The sequence below is a fragment of the Ambystoma mexicanum genome, chromosome 11 (genome assembly GCF_040938575.1).
Source record: "Ambystoma mexicanum isolate Mex_15411 chromosome 11, UKY_AmexF1_1, whole genome shotgun sequence".
NCBI classification, from domain to species: Eukaryota; Metazoa; Chordata; class Amphibia; order Caudata; family Ambystomatidae; genus Ambystoma; species Ambystoma mexicanum.
Window position 1 is genome coordinate 837085747 of NC_090934.1, and position 17398 is coordinate 837103144.

Below are 17398 nucleotides of genomic sequence, written 5' to 3' on the forward strand. Positions count from 1 at the left end.
GCTATACTACATGTTCTTGCAGGGTGGTCCTGGTTCACTTAATCGCCAAAGAAGTTTAACCCTATTCAGTGAAATTCCTAGGCTTTCCATGATTTCATCCGGCGACATCAAATTGGTTGATTACATTCACCCCCTGAGGTTTGATTGTGTAAGATTGGTATTTTTTCCCAGGCTATTATGGAACTAGTGGCTTCGGAAATCGACTCCCTCCACTGCTTCAGCGTTGATCTAGAACCATTCAACAATAGACTGATTAGCCGATGGGTGGAGGTAGAGGGAAGCTATTTTTTCGATTCTACTCCACATTCACACTCAGAGGGGATTGAGGAGGTAACTACACAAAGTCAAACCCCAGAAACTGATTTAAAATGGTTGGCGCAAACGCTGAGTGAATCACTAGCCAAGATTCAAGCCTTAAATGTGAAACCATAGATTTCAGCAACATATGCAGTTGTATCCTGGAATTAACCTTTAGCGAAATGATCTTCAGCACTCCCGAATCTGCCATGTTACTTAAGACTGAAGTAGTGACTCTCGGCGCTCGGGGTCGTGCCCATATTTGCCCCCTCCTTCCCCAACCCCCTCTTTTCCCACCTCCTTTTAACAAAAGGACCGAATCCTCGAACCCTTGCCCCTCCCCCTCCCCTTCCCCTTCCCCTTCCCCTATCTATTGTGGGCCGGACCAACTGGCCTCTAGCCCCCCTCGACTCGTCATCTCGAGAGTTGGTCCACCAGCCACCCACCGACGAACCCCTGCGGGATATCCCAATCCCATTCCAAGATTTGCTCGTCCCTTCCCGACAAGCCCCCACATGGGAATAATACGCGCAAGGCGATTTCCAGTGGCTTCTGTTTCGCCCTCCACAGGCCCTCAGACCAACCCTGTTATTGCCCTGTTAATGTTGTTACTCTCCCTCTGCGACCTTGCTCCTCTGGAGGCCGTGGTCTCCTGCTGGAGAGACCTGCCCATTCGCCGCCCGGGAGCTCCCCCTTCGGGCTTTCCTGGGACGGACCTTTGACCATTCCCACAGCTTTCTTGACATTCTCTGTGGGGTGGTCGGCGCCGGTGACGGAGACCCCTCCACATCCAGGTCCAGTAGTGCCAAGCACTGATCGCAGGACGTGACCCTCTGATGCTTCCCCTGGAACTCGAAGGTCAGGGCAAAGGGGTGGGCCCATCTGTAGAGTAGTCCCCTATCCTGTAGGTGGGCCAAGAACGGCCTAATTCTCCTCCTCTTTATGAGAGTTGCTTGCGCCAAATCCTGATACAGGTCTATCTCAGACCCATTGTAAGTAATCGTCTTTGACTTCCTGGCCTTCCCTAGTATCCGCTCCTTCACTGCGTAGGAGTGCAGCGCCACTAGAACGTCTCTTGGTCTCGGACCCGGCTCTTTCCTCCTGGGGCCTATTCTGTGGATCCTGTTGAAGATTATTTTGTTCGGGGCTTCGGACTCGAAGAGCTCCGCAAAGAAATCCTTGACTATCTGCTTTAAATCTTGATCCAGGGTTGTCTCCGGCAGGCCTTATATATGTATGTTGGAACGCCTTGGTCTGTTTTCCAGGTCCTCCGCCTGGAGTTCTAAGTTTTGAGTGGCCGCCGCCAGGGTTTCCAGTAACGCTTTTGCCTTTCGCGCATCCTCTGCCAGATCCTGGATAGCCCTTTCATTGGTATCTACCAGCTGTTCCACCTTGCCAATGTCTCTCTTGATTTCCTGCAATCCTCCTGCAAGGTCCTCCCGCAGAGCATCCATTTGTTTCTGGCCTGCCGCAGTAATCTGATCCATTATTTCTGTGAGGAGAAGCTTCAGCGAGGAGTGCATGACCAGTGTGTTAAGCTCCTCTTGGGCCCCTGTCCTCTGCGCCTCATTTTCACGGTCTGTAAGATGCTGGGCAGGGGCTCACCCCGCTTCTCTACTCCATATTTTCGTAAAATCTCCCACCTGGCTCTTCTTCGCGCTCTTGGGCGCAGGGGCAGTGTCCTTGTTCCTGTTCTTCGACATTTTGTTTCAAAATGTAGCGCCCTCCGTGTACATCCCACTCTTGCATGTGGTGGCTGCCCGGGGAGCCCTTTCCCTTATTGCGTTGGCTGATCCACGCAGACCCCCAGTCGGGGTTGGTCTCCCGAAAGCTTCCCTCCGCTCTGGGGGAGATGGTGGTGTGTGAAGTCTGTGCTGGGGGAGGGGATTCCCCCTTCAATTGGAGCCCAGCCCACTTGTTTGTCCTTGGTGGCGGACGCCCACCAGTCCACTGCCCTGGGCCGCTGCTCCTCCCAAGGATGGGTTAAAATGATTCGGGAGGGGGCCCCACCCCGCTCCCTCCGCACCTCGGGGGATATCTCCTCCTTCCCCAGAGCACCCCAGCAGAGCCCAGGCCCCCGCCGCCGCGCGTACCTTCTAGCCCTCAGGACAGGCGGCTGCTCCAGCGGGTCCCAGCACCGCCCTCCTAGTATCAACACCACCGGAGGGCCAGACTGCCAGACCCCTGCACCCTCCTCCTCCTCCTCCTCCTCCTCCGCCGGGACTCCTGCTCTCCACACTTCTCTGAGGGAGCAGCTCCTTCTGTCCCCTCTCCACGCACCGCGCTTCAGTCTGCTTGGGCGCCACCCCACCCGGACCTCCAGCCCCCACCTCTGGGCTGTTTCACACTTGGCTCCGCGCCAAGGCCCAGTCCCAAAGTTGGCCCACGCCGTGCTCACACCATCCGGGCAGCCGGCGGGTGCTCCTCTCATCCTCCCCGGAGGCCGGCGATGCTCCTCTCCCCGGATCTAGGGTGCCGTCCTGCTAGCTAGGCAGCGCTGGGCGCCCCTCACGCCGGCAAGCTTCTCCTTTCCCCGCAGCTCACCCCTTCGGGCCCGCCTTAGGTGCCCGGGACCCAGCATGGGTAGTGTGTTTGTCTCTCCTCTGCTGCCTCCAGAGGCCACAGGTCCTCTCCGCTGATGGTACCGCTACCACTGGACCGCCGGACCTCACTGTCTCGTATCTGGATGCACCAGCGCAAGCTTTCTCGCCTGGGAAGGGCTGCTGTCCACAATGTGCTTGGCGGGGGCTCGCAGGTCAGTAGCGCAACGGACACAGTGTTCAAGCACCGACGGCCATCTTGGAATGAGGTGTTGTCATTTTAAATGATTGAACAATGTTGTGTATGGATCACGAAAAACCCATGCTGCTGTGTGTTTTAGGTGTATCTGAATAGACGTGATCTGAGTTTGGTATGCTCTTGTGCCTCCTACTTTGGTACTTATTGGAATACTAGCAAAAAGTACCTGTTCTCCAAACGGGTTCTGTAGACAGACATAACACTTTCATCAATTGTTGACAGTCAATGATCCTGTAGGTCGCTGTTCGAGTCGCTACTCGTTTGAAGTAAACTGCACTGAGAATGGGCACGTGTGGCTGGCTGACATACCACAGAGCAGACGTTGGGGGAGGCGAGAGTTGGTGTGCTGCTGCATACTGGGACCTTCTGTGCTCTCTCCCCCCTGCCCTTCACTCTGGTGTTGTGCAGTTTATTGCAGTGCAAATCTGTCCGAAACCATGCATCCTAGGGCCTTGAAACATGGATTTTGAGGTCTCATAGGGACCTTGAGTTTTGTTCTCATGTCGAGATCAGTCCTTCTATGACCGCATTGACGTTTCGCTGCTTTCAGGCAACAGACTCATGTGTAAAGGTGCTGAAATCTGGGGAAGGGGTGGGGTGTCCAAATGTCATGCGGCCAGTACTTTCCGGAGGGACCTAACGGGTAACTATGCAAAATGTGGTGCAGATTGGTGAAACAGTGCAGAATTGTATAAGGAACAACGCTTCGCCAAGCCACAAACCCACAAACAAATGTTTACTTTTATTAACCTAGATCGGTCAGGCCCATGTGTTCTCACATGAAGCTGAATAATCATTATACTTTCTATTGTGTGAGTCAAAGTAATAATTGTTTTTCCTGCTATCTGCATTCTTTCCCCTTTGATAAGGAGAGCAGTCTACTTTCTACCAGGAATACAAAAAGTGGCTTTTGAATGACTGGGTTAAATCACTGTTTTATTCTGTGGGTCTGTACCCTTGTGTTTGGTACATATCATTGGTGTTTTGTTATTGAGTCTTTTATTAGAGTGCCCCAGATCACTCTGTCAGACATAGTCATTGCTCTGTTGCTTTTTCTGTAGTATGAATATTATCATACCCCCTTTTCTTTACTTACGTGATAAGCTGGGTTCCAGATGATTTTGAAGTGGGAGTATTCAGTGCCCTACTTCATGAAGTTGGGAGTGAAATTATCTTTTAGGGAGTTAAAAACGAGTTCCGATTTTGAATTTTTGGTGAGGGGAAATGGATTTCTAACTCTAAAACTGCTATGTTTTTTTAACCCGATACTTCTTTGCATTCTGCAATGAATGCACACTAAATTATGCAATTTTTACCTAAAACTTCCTCGCCAGATCAGGCCTTAATAATATTGGAGATCCTTTCTGTGGTACTAGTATCCTGGTATCGCTGATCCCGACATATCTGTACAGGGCTCCCCTGTGCCCTCCCATTTCCTGTTGGAGGGTATATTTACTCTTATTTAGTTTTGTTGAGAGTATTTACCTTTTTGAGGGAGCAAAGATGGCTGTTATGCTGTTTATTTGTATATTGCGACTGTCTATCTGAATATCTCGAAATCTGTGTATATTATTTGCAAATCTTCTGTCAACTGCTTCATCTGTATTTGATGATTTAACGGTTTCCACGATGGTCTTCATGTTTTCAGCGCATCCTTCCAATTCACCCTAAAACTCTGCTGTCTGTCTGTTGCTCTGCTAATAGATCATTTAATTAACTCTTTGATGTTTCACTTCCAATATACACATGCATTACTGTGGCTAGTTCGATTTAAGCCAACTCAGGTGCCTCTGGTTCATAAAGATTTTCATCATAATTGGACCAAATAGATTCAGAATCCCACACATCTGCTTTCTTCTCATAAATCGCTGTCCAAAACTCGTTGCACACCTTAAATTTGACTTCTGTAAAGCTCCTTTGGGCAAATAACTTTGTAATCAAATAACCTTTTGTGTGTGTAGTTAACCTGCCAGGTCAATGACTTAGTAGAATCCTTAAACCACTTTCAGCAATTTTATTGTTTTTAAACCATTCTCTATGCCATGATTTAAACCAAATGTTCAATGGGCTCCCAGACGAAACACCCAAGATGTGCGAGAGATGGATGGAAAGATTGTACGTTAACCCTATAGGTTTTAATTATTGTTTTTTCTGATGGATATCTGACCAGCGAACCCTAGTTTAATTCTGGGTTTTGCCAGCCAATCGACACAGGCTTAAACACCCTGCTACAGAGTAAGCAAAATGACTCCCGGTCTTATTATTTAATGACTGGTCATTTTATCAAGAAGTTCAGTCGCACATGCTTACACATATTCTATGTGTTTATTTTTCATGGACTCATCATGCATTACTCTTTGAAAGCAATGAATTGGCTTCATGTTAGAAGTGGCTGTTGTTTGGTTCTATTTAGTGGAGTACTTCTGTTACTCCACTGGGTTCTGCGATTTTTATATTTTTTATTTATTTTTTTATTTTTCCAAAGGTTTGCAATGCATATTTTTTTGACTTCCCTATTCTTCCATAGGTCACTGACCTTCACTGTTGATTTGAGTTTGGAAATTGTTTCCTCTGCCCCTTTTGCTGCTTTGCCCTACTCTAACTTGTAAGGAAGGCATGGTATCAACAGTAAGACCGACACAAGTGACCACAGTTCAAAGGTGTTTATTGAACTTCAAAAATGGTTTGAAAAATGCCTATCTAACGCTAAATCTAGAGATGTGAGCAAGCTACAACCATCAAATACTAATAACAAAGCAGACCTAGTGGTGTCTTGTCTAAATAAAAGGGCCTATATTAATAAACCTATTGCCTCTTTGCCTATCAAAGTCTCTTCATGAAAAGGGCCTGATGCGACAAAACAAACGTTAAGTTCTTTTCCTCTTTCAGATTTTCACAAGTACTCAATTCAGCTGCTTCTCTATTCACCCGCTTCACTATTCACCCCTGATCCCCCTAAGCCGGGCTCAGATCCTCTTTCACAATGTTCGTAGGATATTCTTTCTCGGGTGATTCACGGTTCATCCCGTATCCTCCTCAGCCGGGCTCTGATCCCTTTTTAACACAATTAGTCTCCTTCGACCGGGCTCCGACCAATTTCAATTAGCATCAACCATCAAAGACTTTCGAATGTGCATATGGCTTGACCTGTTGCAGGACCACTTCTATTTCACAATTCCTTTCCTTTTTACATTTGTCACCTTTCAGTTGGATACCTAACAAACTTTTCGAATGAGCACCCATGTGGCGCCAGACCACTCTGTATACGGTATTGTATCTTGACTTCAAAATTCAGTCACTCATCTGCTGTTTTATTATATTCATGTTGCTTTCCACATAGGCTTCACACACTGTTCTCCTCAGTTCTCTCCATACAAAGTTGCTGCTTGCAACCTTGGCTTCAACACAGACCGGTCTGGTATCAGTCTCCCCAACTCACCGGCTGTGCTGACTTCACTGGCGCTGCTTTGTTTTAGGAGGCAAGGACAGTACCACAGCGGCAAACTATCCTCCCTGCCTTTGCTATCGATGCGGGAGAGTCCCAGGTACCTCCATGCAATGCAAGTTTCTTCAGCTTTGATTACGGGTCTTACCTTTCTTAATCTCGAAGGCACATGAAAGTAATGGTATTTCTCTGAAAAGGTCAAGGGCACTTTCCTCCTGGTAACTCTCTTCGGTCTTGCAGTCTTTCTCCTTGTATTATACTGCCATCTTGGAACGGCTGCTTGCTCGTGTGCTTTGCCTTGCTCAGAGTGTGCTTTTGTGCTCCACCTTTTATCCGTGTGGAGAAGTGTGATGGAAGTTGGGTGTGTTTAATGATCAATAATTGCCTGACCCTGCCTGACCATTGTATTGGGACATGTCAGTTTTACGGCTCAGGTGTTAGTCCGTTTTCTCTTATAGTGAGCTGTCCATGAGAAAGTGTTTGGGTTGGAAAAGGGGGGGGCCTTGAGTTCCAAATATCCTACTGGTAGGATGGGGTAAAGCTGTTACAGGGAAGGGGATACTGCATCCGGTGTCCCACTTCCACTCCCTGAAGACCCCGCACGCAGGTGATCCTACCGCACTGGTCCACCCCCAAGAACTGGATCCAAAAGCGATGGCCGTGTCCTGGCCACCTGGATGACAGATCCCTGGGGACTAGTGGATGAGACCCCTTAAGGTTTCTCACAAACACCTGTTTACAAATCCAGAGATTGAAATAAAGAATTACTAAGCAGAAGCAAAAATCTTTTTCAGAGTATATGGTATTATACAGTATGCAGGAGAATCCAATGGGAAATAAGGAGCTAGTACATAACATGCTGCAAATCTACCTTCTGCGTGAAATGCAAACCATAAATTTGTGTCTATTATGCGCAGCCACTTTTCCTCAAATGTCTTCTAGATGGTATGCAGGGATTTTAACAAAAAAAAATAACGAATGAAATGATAACGAAAACATTTCATATATATATGGTAAAGGGTTCAAAGGTGTGGGTAGGTTCGGTGGGGTTGGAAACTTGGGGGAAGGGGGATTTGGGGGAGCAGCCCTATCACCCGCAAAACAATGAAAAAAGAAACATATTTTTCTTCATTAAATTGTCATTAGTTATTATTTCATTCGTTCAGATCAGACGCAACCCTTCTAGGTGTGTTTTAACACTCGTTTACACACCTTCCCAAATCCACAAGGTTATGTCGCATTTGGGTATGTTTTATGGGGCACCAGTTCGCCTGGTAGTCGAAGCTGTTGGTGTTAAAGCTAACTAAGATCCTCTGTGGTATAAGCAGGCGCTAAATAGCTCCCATCAAAATTTAACTTTTCAAACCTACGTACTGAACGACCCGCATCTAGTGTGTATTGGTGTTTCTTTGTTATTTATCACCCGCTATTTGTTCTTTATAATCGTGTTGGTGCAGTTTCTTTCTTTGGCTAAATCACGGTATAAACATTCATGAAAATAAGGAGATTTACCATGAAGTTGTTCCCTGATATTTCTACATGTCTACCCAACCTACCAACTTCAGCACACTGAAAATGGGTGTTATCGTACTGCAAATGCTGCAAAGTTTATTTGTATCCGTTATTAAGAAGGCACACTCTGATTTATAGAAATGTCTTGGCGAATGCTTGTGACCTTGTTCGCAATTCAATTACCTACTCTTTACTTAGTTTAATGTTCTGTAGTGTTAGATTTAGGATAAGACCTATCATTCTTTTAGAACATTTGTGGTACAGAAGGAGAGACGTGATCTCTTCAAACAGGATATTGGGTGACTACCAGCATAGCACCATTGCAAACTTAATAATCGGAAAGCAAATATGCTTCTGATCTTTGCTTTAACCCTCCGAATGAGGCAGGAAGAACACACCATTTTGTAAACGGATGCACCATGTAAAGGCTTGTGGCCACTTTCTTTGAGTTATTGTGGAATAGTGTTTCTTCTGTACTAATTCATCGATTACTTTTTCCTCCATCTTCCCAGGGCCAATGCATTACATACCCATTCATTCATCATGCTGCGTTTCTTTTTATCTAAGGTTGTAACCTGTGCGAACAACAAACATGATACCCAAGACGGAACGATGCAGACAGATCTTGATGAAGAAATGGAGAATGAGATTTGTAAAGTATGGGACATGTCCATGGATGAGGTACAGTATTGAAACCATGAAAATACTACTTGATATTTCTGAAATGTGTGCTTGTATATAAGCAAAAAAGTATTTGCTTTGGTTTTTAGGAACGTATTGGTGCAGCATTCCTTTCATGAAGCATATCTGCACCTGCTTTTTCTTTTTGTTTTCCCGTCTCTCTTCACTTGGGAGATCTGACCCCCGCACCCCTCATGAGGCCCCTTTTTAATAACTGTGGCAAGGTAGCCTTCAAACGGAATGCAGTGAAATAATGATACTGCACCTGTGCCTTAATCATGCTATTACTTTTCTTAAAGTCCTGATCTCTCTATAAGCAAATAACTTTGAGAATAGCTGATGCCCACCTATCCTAACCAGTCTCTGGTCTACAAGCCCTCTCCTCTCCCACTATTGTTTTGTAACTTTTCCATACCCTTTTTATTTGTAAAGCATTCTGCTGCCCGTGGCAAGGTCCATGATGTGCTCATTCTTCGGTGCATAAATAAGTTGCTGTTAGTTGAACAACCAAACTTAATGTTCAAGACTATAAAGATATCATTAAAGATGTATATATTTTTTTTACAAAATCGTATAGCCTTTTTTGAGGTGGAATGTAAATTCTTTGACATAAGTACTGGTACGTCCCGTCCCCTTTAGTGTTCCCTGAGCCCCTCCTCCTGCCCCAATGTGGAAGAGCCCAGAGCCGTTTGTACACGCAGTTTATACCTTAACCATTACATTTAAAGGAGGGCACAGTTCATCAATGCATGGATCAGCCCTGAGCCCCAATCTCACCACTCCCCTCTCCAAACCTAGCGCCACGCATTAGTTCCTTTTTCCAAACAGACGTGACTGCTTCCCTGCAACTGCATCTCCTTTCTTATTCTTTTTGTTTTTGCTATGCTTGCCCTTTTCTAATTCTTTCCCGCTTCCAGTGTCTGTTCCACTGGCACATGTTGGTATCAGCCTTTGTTTCTAGGGGTGCCTCTTGCCAGGTCCCCTTTCACTCTGGTTGGTGTGTCTTGGGGCCAACCACTGATGGGACTCTTGCAACGCACTTACCGCTAGAGCCATTACAAACGGGTTGCAACACTTGAGGGACTGCCTTCCAATTCACCTCAAGGAGTTTGCCAAACTGAAATCTAGGTTAGCAAAGGTTTCGTAGGGCACTGCAGCAGGGGATATTGGTTGTGAGAGTTCCCTGTCTAGTAGGGATCTTAAGGATACTGCCACAGGCATTACTCACCTTTCTGGAAATGTTTCTGTGGTACTCTGGACTACCACTGTTGCTCGCTCTGGGGGGGCTCACCAAACTCTGGCCCGCGAGGGCCACTTGCATTTGAAGAGACTATGATCAGTATGTTCCAAGGGCACAAAGCCTACCAAGATGCCCCAGTTAACTGGAAGGCTCCACAGGGTTCCGGGAAACCTGCCCTCAAGGGCTCCTCGCTGTATGGTAGTTTCCGATAGATTCTGGAGAAGGTGCCTCACCCCTGGCCCTATCAAAAAGGCAGACTGGTGTGCAGGAAATGTTGCAGATGCAGTCATGGAGTCTGGCCTCTCTATGCGGCTCCCAGTCAGAGACAGCAGTGGGGCCTAGAGGACATTAGGAACTGCCCCAATAGAGTACAGGCACACTTTTACGCTGGGAGTCATATGGTCCTTGGGGCAAATGGCCTCCCTATCGCTGATATCTCCACCAGTGCTTCATCCAGACAAACCCTTACCAACATCCTCTTTGTCGTTCCCTCTCCAGGCCTTTGGACCCCCCCACCGCATATGGTCTCAGTTCTCTCCTTTTTCCTCATCTCCCATTAATGGTGGCACCCGGTGGGAGGCCCTCCTGGCCCCCTTCCACTCCTCTAAGGCCATCATTAATGTCTACTTAAATGACACCATCTTGGTCCAGGTCCCACAGGCCGATCTCCTCCTTTTTGATAGACGCTGCCCATGCCTCATCAACTTCCTTTCTTCTCCTGCTATCCCTACTTACATCTCACTGGCTCCTCTGCCAATTCCTTCCTCCGCCACTTCTCCGGCAACCTCCGCTGCTTCTTTGGCCACCCTGTTGCCTCCTTCCTCCGCCACCTCTCTGACACTCTTCTTTCTCTCTGATTACCCAGCCATCTCTTCTTTCCTCCTCTGGCACCTCCAACACTTCCGCAGGGTGTACCTCTGGCCTGTACCCCTCCACAGAAGTCCTTCAAAGGTGGCAACCTGTTGCATATTGCTACTCTCAATTCTTGCTCCGCTGTCAAATATTCCTGACATCTGCCGTCTCCTGGAGGAGCTTCATTTGGATGTACTTGGTCTCACTGAGACTTTGTTCATGGCCAGCTCTGTCACAAGATCCTCTACGAACCCAGAACCAAGCGTCCCGGCGGGGTTGTACACTTGATTTTCTCGGAGTGGATACCTACTTCTGTCATTTCAACGCAGAACTACTCCTCCTTTGAATGCCTGGTCTGCAGGCTCTCTATTTCTCCTGGCCTCTCTCTCACTGTGGCCACTATCTACAGGCTGCCTGGACAGGTTGCCTTCTTTGAGTCGGCTGACCTCTCCTCCTCCCTCCTTGTCTCTACCTCTCAACTTCTTCTCCTTGGAGACCTGAATATCCACCTGGATGCTACTACCCCTCTTCAGGTCAGTCTCTCTCTCTCTCTCGCTCCTTTCTTCAGACCTCTCTCTCTCCTTTCTTCAGACCTCTCTCTCGCTCCTTTCTTCAGACCTTCTCTCTCTCTCTCTCTCTCTCTCTCTCTTTTCTTCAGACCTTTCTTCAGACCTTCTCTCTCTGTCTCTACTTTCTTCAGACCTCTCTCTCCTCTTCAGACCTCTCTCTCTCTCCTCTCCAGACCTTCTCCCTCTTTCCCCTCTCCAGACCTTCTCCCTCTCTCTCCTCTTCAGACCTTCTCTCTCTCTCTCTCCTCTTCAGACCTTCTCTCTCTCTCTCTCTTTCTCTTTCCTCTTCAGACCCTCTCTCTCTCTCTCCTCTTCAGACCTCTCTCTTTCTCTCTCTCTCTCTCTCTCTCTCTCTTTCTCTCTCTCTCCTCTTCAGACCTCCTCTCTCTACCCCTCAGGTCAAACTGACCCCAGCACTGCCACCCACCTTCTTGGTCATCCGGCCCATGAAGTGTATGTCAGTTGAGGCTTTGGCTGCTACTTTCTCTCCTCCTCCTCCTTCACCTTTGGATGACTCATAATCTGACACAGCCCTCTCTAACCTTCATCTCTCTTTCTCTAACACTCTTGACGTCCTTGCCCCTGTCATGAGGCTCAGTTTGAAGCCCACATCCAAGTGCAACTGTTGGTACGATTCCGACTGCGCCACCCTTAAACGCAAGTGGAAGGCATCATGCTCACTCTCCTTGACAAACCGGCATGCCGGCTGCTCCAAAGGTAGTACAGACTCTGTCTTGTCTAAGAAGAGAGCCCTCATCCAAGCCCGCATCTCTGCAGCATCTAACAACTCGGCAAACCTTTCACAATCTGCAAGGAGCTGGCCAATCCTGTTGCAGTCTCTACCTCCCCTGTTCACTCCCAGGTACTCTGCAAGGCCCTGGCTTCTCATTTCACCACTAAATCTCAGGACATCATGTCCACTCTCTCTTCCTCTACCGCCCCTTCCTCCTCCTCTGCCACCCATGGCCCCTCTTCGGCCGTTTCTCCTCCTCCTTTCTCCTCCTTTCCTTTGTTCAACCATGATGATGTTTCTAGACAAGTCCGATCTATGAAAGTCTTATCAAAGCAGGGTCTCCCCTGCTCATCCAGACCCACCAAGGACCATATCGACACCCTTGCTCCAGCTTTGGCCAATTTCTGCAATCACTCTTTTGCCACTGGAACCTTCCCCTCACCCCTTAAGCACCCCCTTTTACACCCCTTTCTTAATAAGCCCTCTGCCAATTCTTCCTCTCCGGCTATCTACCACCTGATCTCCATAACTCCTTTCCTGGGCAAACTCATGGAAAAGCTGGCCATCTCCAAGCTTAATCAGCATACTGAATCTGTTGGTTGTCTCCGCAACCACCATTCTAGCTTCAGAGCTGCCCGAAGCACGGAAACTGCTCTCCTGAACACCCATGAAGACTTGCTCTCTAATCTTGACTCCAACCTTTCTTCTGTCTGATTCTTCTAGATTTATCCTCTGCTTTCGACACAGTGCACCACGTCATCCTGCTCAATTGCTTCCGCTACAACCTGGGTATCACTGGTCAGGCCCTGGACTGGTTAACCTCCTTTCTCGCTGACCGACCCCCTCCAGGTCCAACTTGGGTCTTTCCTCTATATCACTCTCTCTACTTGTGGTGTTCTCCATGGGTCTAACCTTTCCCCCTGCCTTATCAACCACTTGCCCACTGCATTGCTACATTCTGCTCTAACTTTCAGTGTTATGCGGATGCGCCCAGCTCTCCTTCAGGCTCCCCTCAGCCACCTCTGCTCCTTCTCTCATACCAGACTGTCTGGTCACAATTCAGGAATGGTGTGCCCGCCAATGATCTCTGCCTTAATGCCAGTAAGACTGATATCCTCCTCACCGGGACACCTGCTCCCTCCTTTCCTCTCTTTGGCTGCCCACCCTGGGCCCTCTTCCTGCTCCTTCCTGTGAGGCTTAGAATCTTGGTGTCATCTTCGATTCCACCCTCTCCCTGTCTCCTCACATCTCCGACGTCTCTAAGAAGTCACACCATCAGCTGCACTTCCTCAGAGGTATTCTGCCTTTTCTCACTTTCCCCCAGAAGCTCACTGTGAGCCCTGGTCCTCCCTAGGCTGGACTATTGCAACAGCCTCTTTCTAAATCTGTCTGTCTCTACCACCTTTACATCTTATCCAGAACAGGACTGCATGACTTGTCCTTGGCCTCAAGCCCAGGGATCGTATCTCTCCAGCTCTGAAGTCTCTCCACTGGCTCCCTGTGACTGACAGTATAAACGTCAAGACCCTTTGCATTGTTTCAAGGCTTTCTGGGCCCTGGGATCGCACTACCTCCAACTTTCTCTTCCTAAACATCTTCCTTCTTGAGCCCTCTGCTCATCCACCCCCAACTCTCTGAGGGACAGACACTTCTCCAAGCAGAGAGTGGGGGGGGGTAGATCTCTTTCCTCGGCTGGGGCCTCCCTCTGGAACTGCCTCCCTACCTCTCTCAAATTTGAACAGAACCACCTCTAGTTCCACAAGCAACTCAAGACCTTCCTTTTCGCTTCCACTTTCTCTCTTCCTCTCCCTTGCTGATATCCCCAACTGCTCTGCACACTGGTCACCTGGCCACCCACTGAAACTCGGGCCCAGGTTCCTGCATGTCCAGTTGCCCTTGCACTGCCTACGGGCTCCCCAGCATTTAAGGGTCTGTATATGCAACCCTACAGTCCCTGGTCTCTCTGCACTTATGAGCCACCCCTCGGCATCACTTATTGAGTTACCTGTACTCACCCCACACCCCCTCATCCCCAGCCCCCTGGCACTTCTCCCCTTCTCTCCTCCCCACTCTTTCACGATTTGAATGACACAAGACCTAGTAAGATTGTTGTTTTGTCCTCCTGTTCCCTCTCCTTGTCTTGTTGCGCCTAGAAACACTTGTGCACAGGCGCATTATGAATGACTTATGATATCATGTCATAGTGCACAGTGTACAAAGAAGGACCTTGGCTATAAAGCCAGCGGTGTGGGCTGCACTCCCAATATCCACATAAGTGGTTAATAGTTCTTTGTAATGTTCAATAAACAGTAACTCAATTCTTCCAAAAGTGTCTGGATTTAGTCATTAATTCTATTTGTAAATTATTAGTATTTCACATTTCTATGCAGATGCGTGATAGGGCCAATGCGTTTCGGACATATCTGTCCTTCATCAGGGCCTGTGAAATCTTCTACCAGGTCAAACAATTGTAATTCATTGTCTAAGCACAGAGTCCACATATTTGAAACGACAATTCGCGATCAACGGAATGATTCCGATTTTTAACATCCCAGAAAATATTCATTGTGAGTTATGCAACAATCAACAGTTGGACATGGATATACATCGACATCCATTGCGCATGTGTAACATATATATATATATATATATATATATATATATATATATATATATATATATATATATATTTTAAACGGTTTTTATTATTTTTTAAAACAAACAAACAATACAAACCAAACTAGCAGCGTTATTTGCAACAAAACACATGAACATCAATTAATGAACACCACTGCTCCCCCAATCCCTCCCCCCTCAAGTGCTTGTTTATCTTTCTCATTCCGTATCTGCTGCGTGTGGCAGGGTATCGCTTTCTTCTGAGACTGCAGAATCCGTTATTATACCAAACAGTCCTGTTATTAACACTCTCCATGCTAGCAAGGTACTCACTTCTTCTTCCCCACACTTGCTACATGCCCCCTGCCATACCACCGTTTCAGCCTCCGCCCATTTTTGCAAATCCCGCCACCATACCTCGACCAGTGGCTTATGGCCCTGCTTCCAGCCCATGGCAATCCTTCGTTTTGCAAGCACATATGCCAAGTCCTTCAGTTTCCCAACATGTTTAATATTCTGTGGTCTGGGAAACCCTCCCAACAGGCAGGCCCAGGCCGTATCTATAGTGAGCGTGACCCCTTTGTCCGCTAGTTTTTGTGCCACTTCCCCCCAAAAAACTCTCAATCACTGGGCAAGACCAAAACATGTGTGTCATATCAGCATCTTCCTTATCGCATTTTGGTCACGCATGTCGTCCCGCATTTACAAACTTCGATATTCTCATCGGGGTCATGTAGGCTCTGTGCGTTATCTACAACTGTATTTGTTGTAATCTGGCATTTCTGGACACTTTCTTGTGGTATCCCATAGCACGCTCCCACATCCCATCGGTCATCTATCTGTGCTCCCACCTCTGCTTCCCAATCCAGCCTCAAATGCGTCAAATCCTTCCCTACCCGGATCATCACCATCTCGTACAGTCTAGAGATCTCGTGCCCTCCTTCTGACATGTCATGTATTGTCCCCATGGTGGCGTCTGGCTCCTCCGCCAATGCAGTCTCAGGCCAGGTTTTACGAATAATCTGCACCAGCCTCAGATACGTGACATATTGGCCTGCGCATGTGTAACATATTTGTGTATTTAGATCATAAACAAATTGTGCAACAACAATCATTCGATGTAATATAGCAATGCGTACGTCATGTTGTATTGTGGTCAGAAGAGAACCAAAATTGAGGGAAAGAGAGAGAACCTCTATTAGAATCAGAAATCACATGACCAAGTACTAACTGACATGCTGCCTCTGTTGGATGCTTAATAATTTCTGTAAACGTGAACAAAGCATATTAATAAATGGATATTCTAATAGTGCACAAGAGAAAGAAAAAGAAGAATTTATGCGTGTGTTCTTACCAGTTTGGAAACCTATTGGCTTGCACTGAAATGTGTAGAACGGCCACGCCGTAATTCTACTTAAAAAAATATATAATTCTTCAGATTCTGTGTAGAGAATATGTAGCTAGTTTTAGTGTGCATTCACAACATTTATGCGTTCAAAAAAGCCTTGTTGGTTAGAATGCCAATCCTTACCAGTTTATGTAAACTGAATGCCTGAGGGAAGAATCGTATACTGTGGTTAGGCGTGTCTGCCTTTCGCACGTGTAATAATGTCGGTATCAGGTAATATTATCCCCATATATATGGTCGCCGTAAATAATATCGCCGGGAAAAGGTTGTGGCGATATTATTTGGGTGACCATATATATGGGGACAGGGGCAGCAGGGGTTGCGGGGTTGTCCCCCACTCCCCATGAAAAAAAAAGGGGTTGCAGGGGTGTCCCCCGTATGTTCCATGTAATAATGTCCCCACAAAAAACTGCCATTTTTCAGCAATTTTTTTTTGCATGGCGATATTTTTGCGGGGACATTATTACATGGAACCATAATGTCCGGTTGCAGCAGCTGTGTAAAAAGATAAATATTCTCAATTGTATTCCACCTTCACTTAGATTGTTCTGTATCTATGTCAAAAGGGCTGGAAGAGCACTGCCAGTGTCTAACTTGAAGGCTTGTGTAGAGCTGCTGCAAGTGAATTACTTGCGACGCTCGTTCAGCAATGGTAATGACAACAAAGGTTGTCAAGGAAATCAAGTGAAACAACGATCGCGGTCGGACATGTTGGAATGGTGAATCCTTTATTGGTCTAACCGTGAATGCACGTTGACAGTATAAAAACCACGCTTTAGATAAACCGCTGTACTCCAGTGTTGCTAGCTGCCTCTTGCTAATACCATGCATATTGCAAAAACTGAACATTGGTGCCTGTTGTAAACTGTGCGCCACGAAAATGCGCACAAAACCATTTCTGTTGAATATTGTAATTTCTTGTGAATAATTTTTCTTCAAACAGTCGTAAAGAACAAGGTGTTATAATTAAATAAAGTTGGCTGGTGCGTTTGTGCCTATTGGTGCTATACAAAGATAAATAAAGCTTTGTGCGAACATGGAAAAAGATAAGGGAAAGAAAAATAATGATGCTATGACTGGCATACTACTGGGTATGAAATATCAATTATCTACTTACACAACTCTTTACTCTTATCGTTCAGGTAGTCTTAAACTATCTAAAATTGTTCATGACAATTGTAATTATATTATACCCTCGATATGTAAAGCCCTACTACTCATGAATCTTGGGTGAAGGTAAGGTGAA

General features: G+C 46.8%; 1 protein-coding gene across 3 annotated transcripts in view; it reads left to right on the forward strand.

Moving 5' to 3' along the window:
- Positions 1-17398, forward strand: part of SAAL1 (serum amyloid A like 1) — an 887265-nt gene that overhangs the window by 138129 nt on the left and 731738 nt on the right. For all 3 annotated transcript variants that reach the window (XM_069623790.1, XM_069623789.1, XM_069623791.1), the window contains one exon: positions 8621-8734. In XM_069623790.1, coding sequence (XP_069479891.1) covers positions 8621-8734 — 114 coding nt within the window. The remainder of the gene's footprint in view (positions 1-8620; positions 8735-17398) is intronic.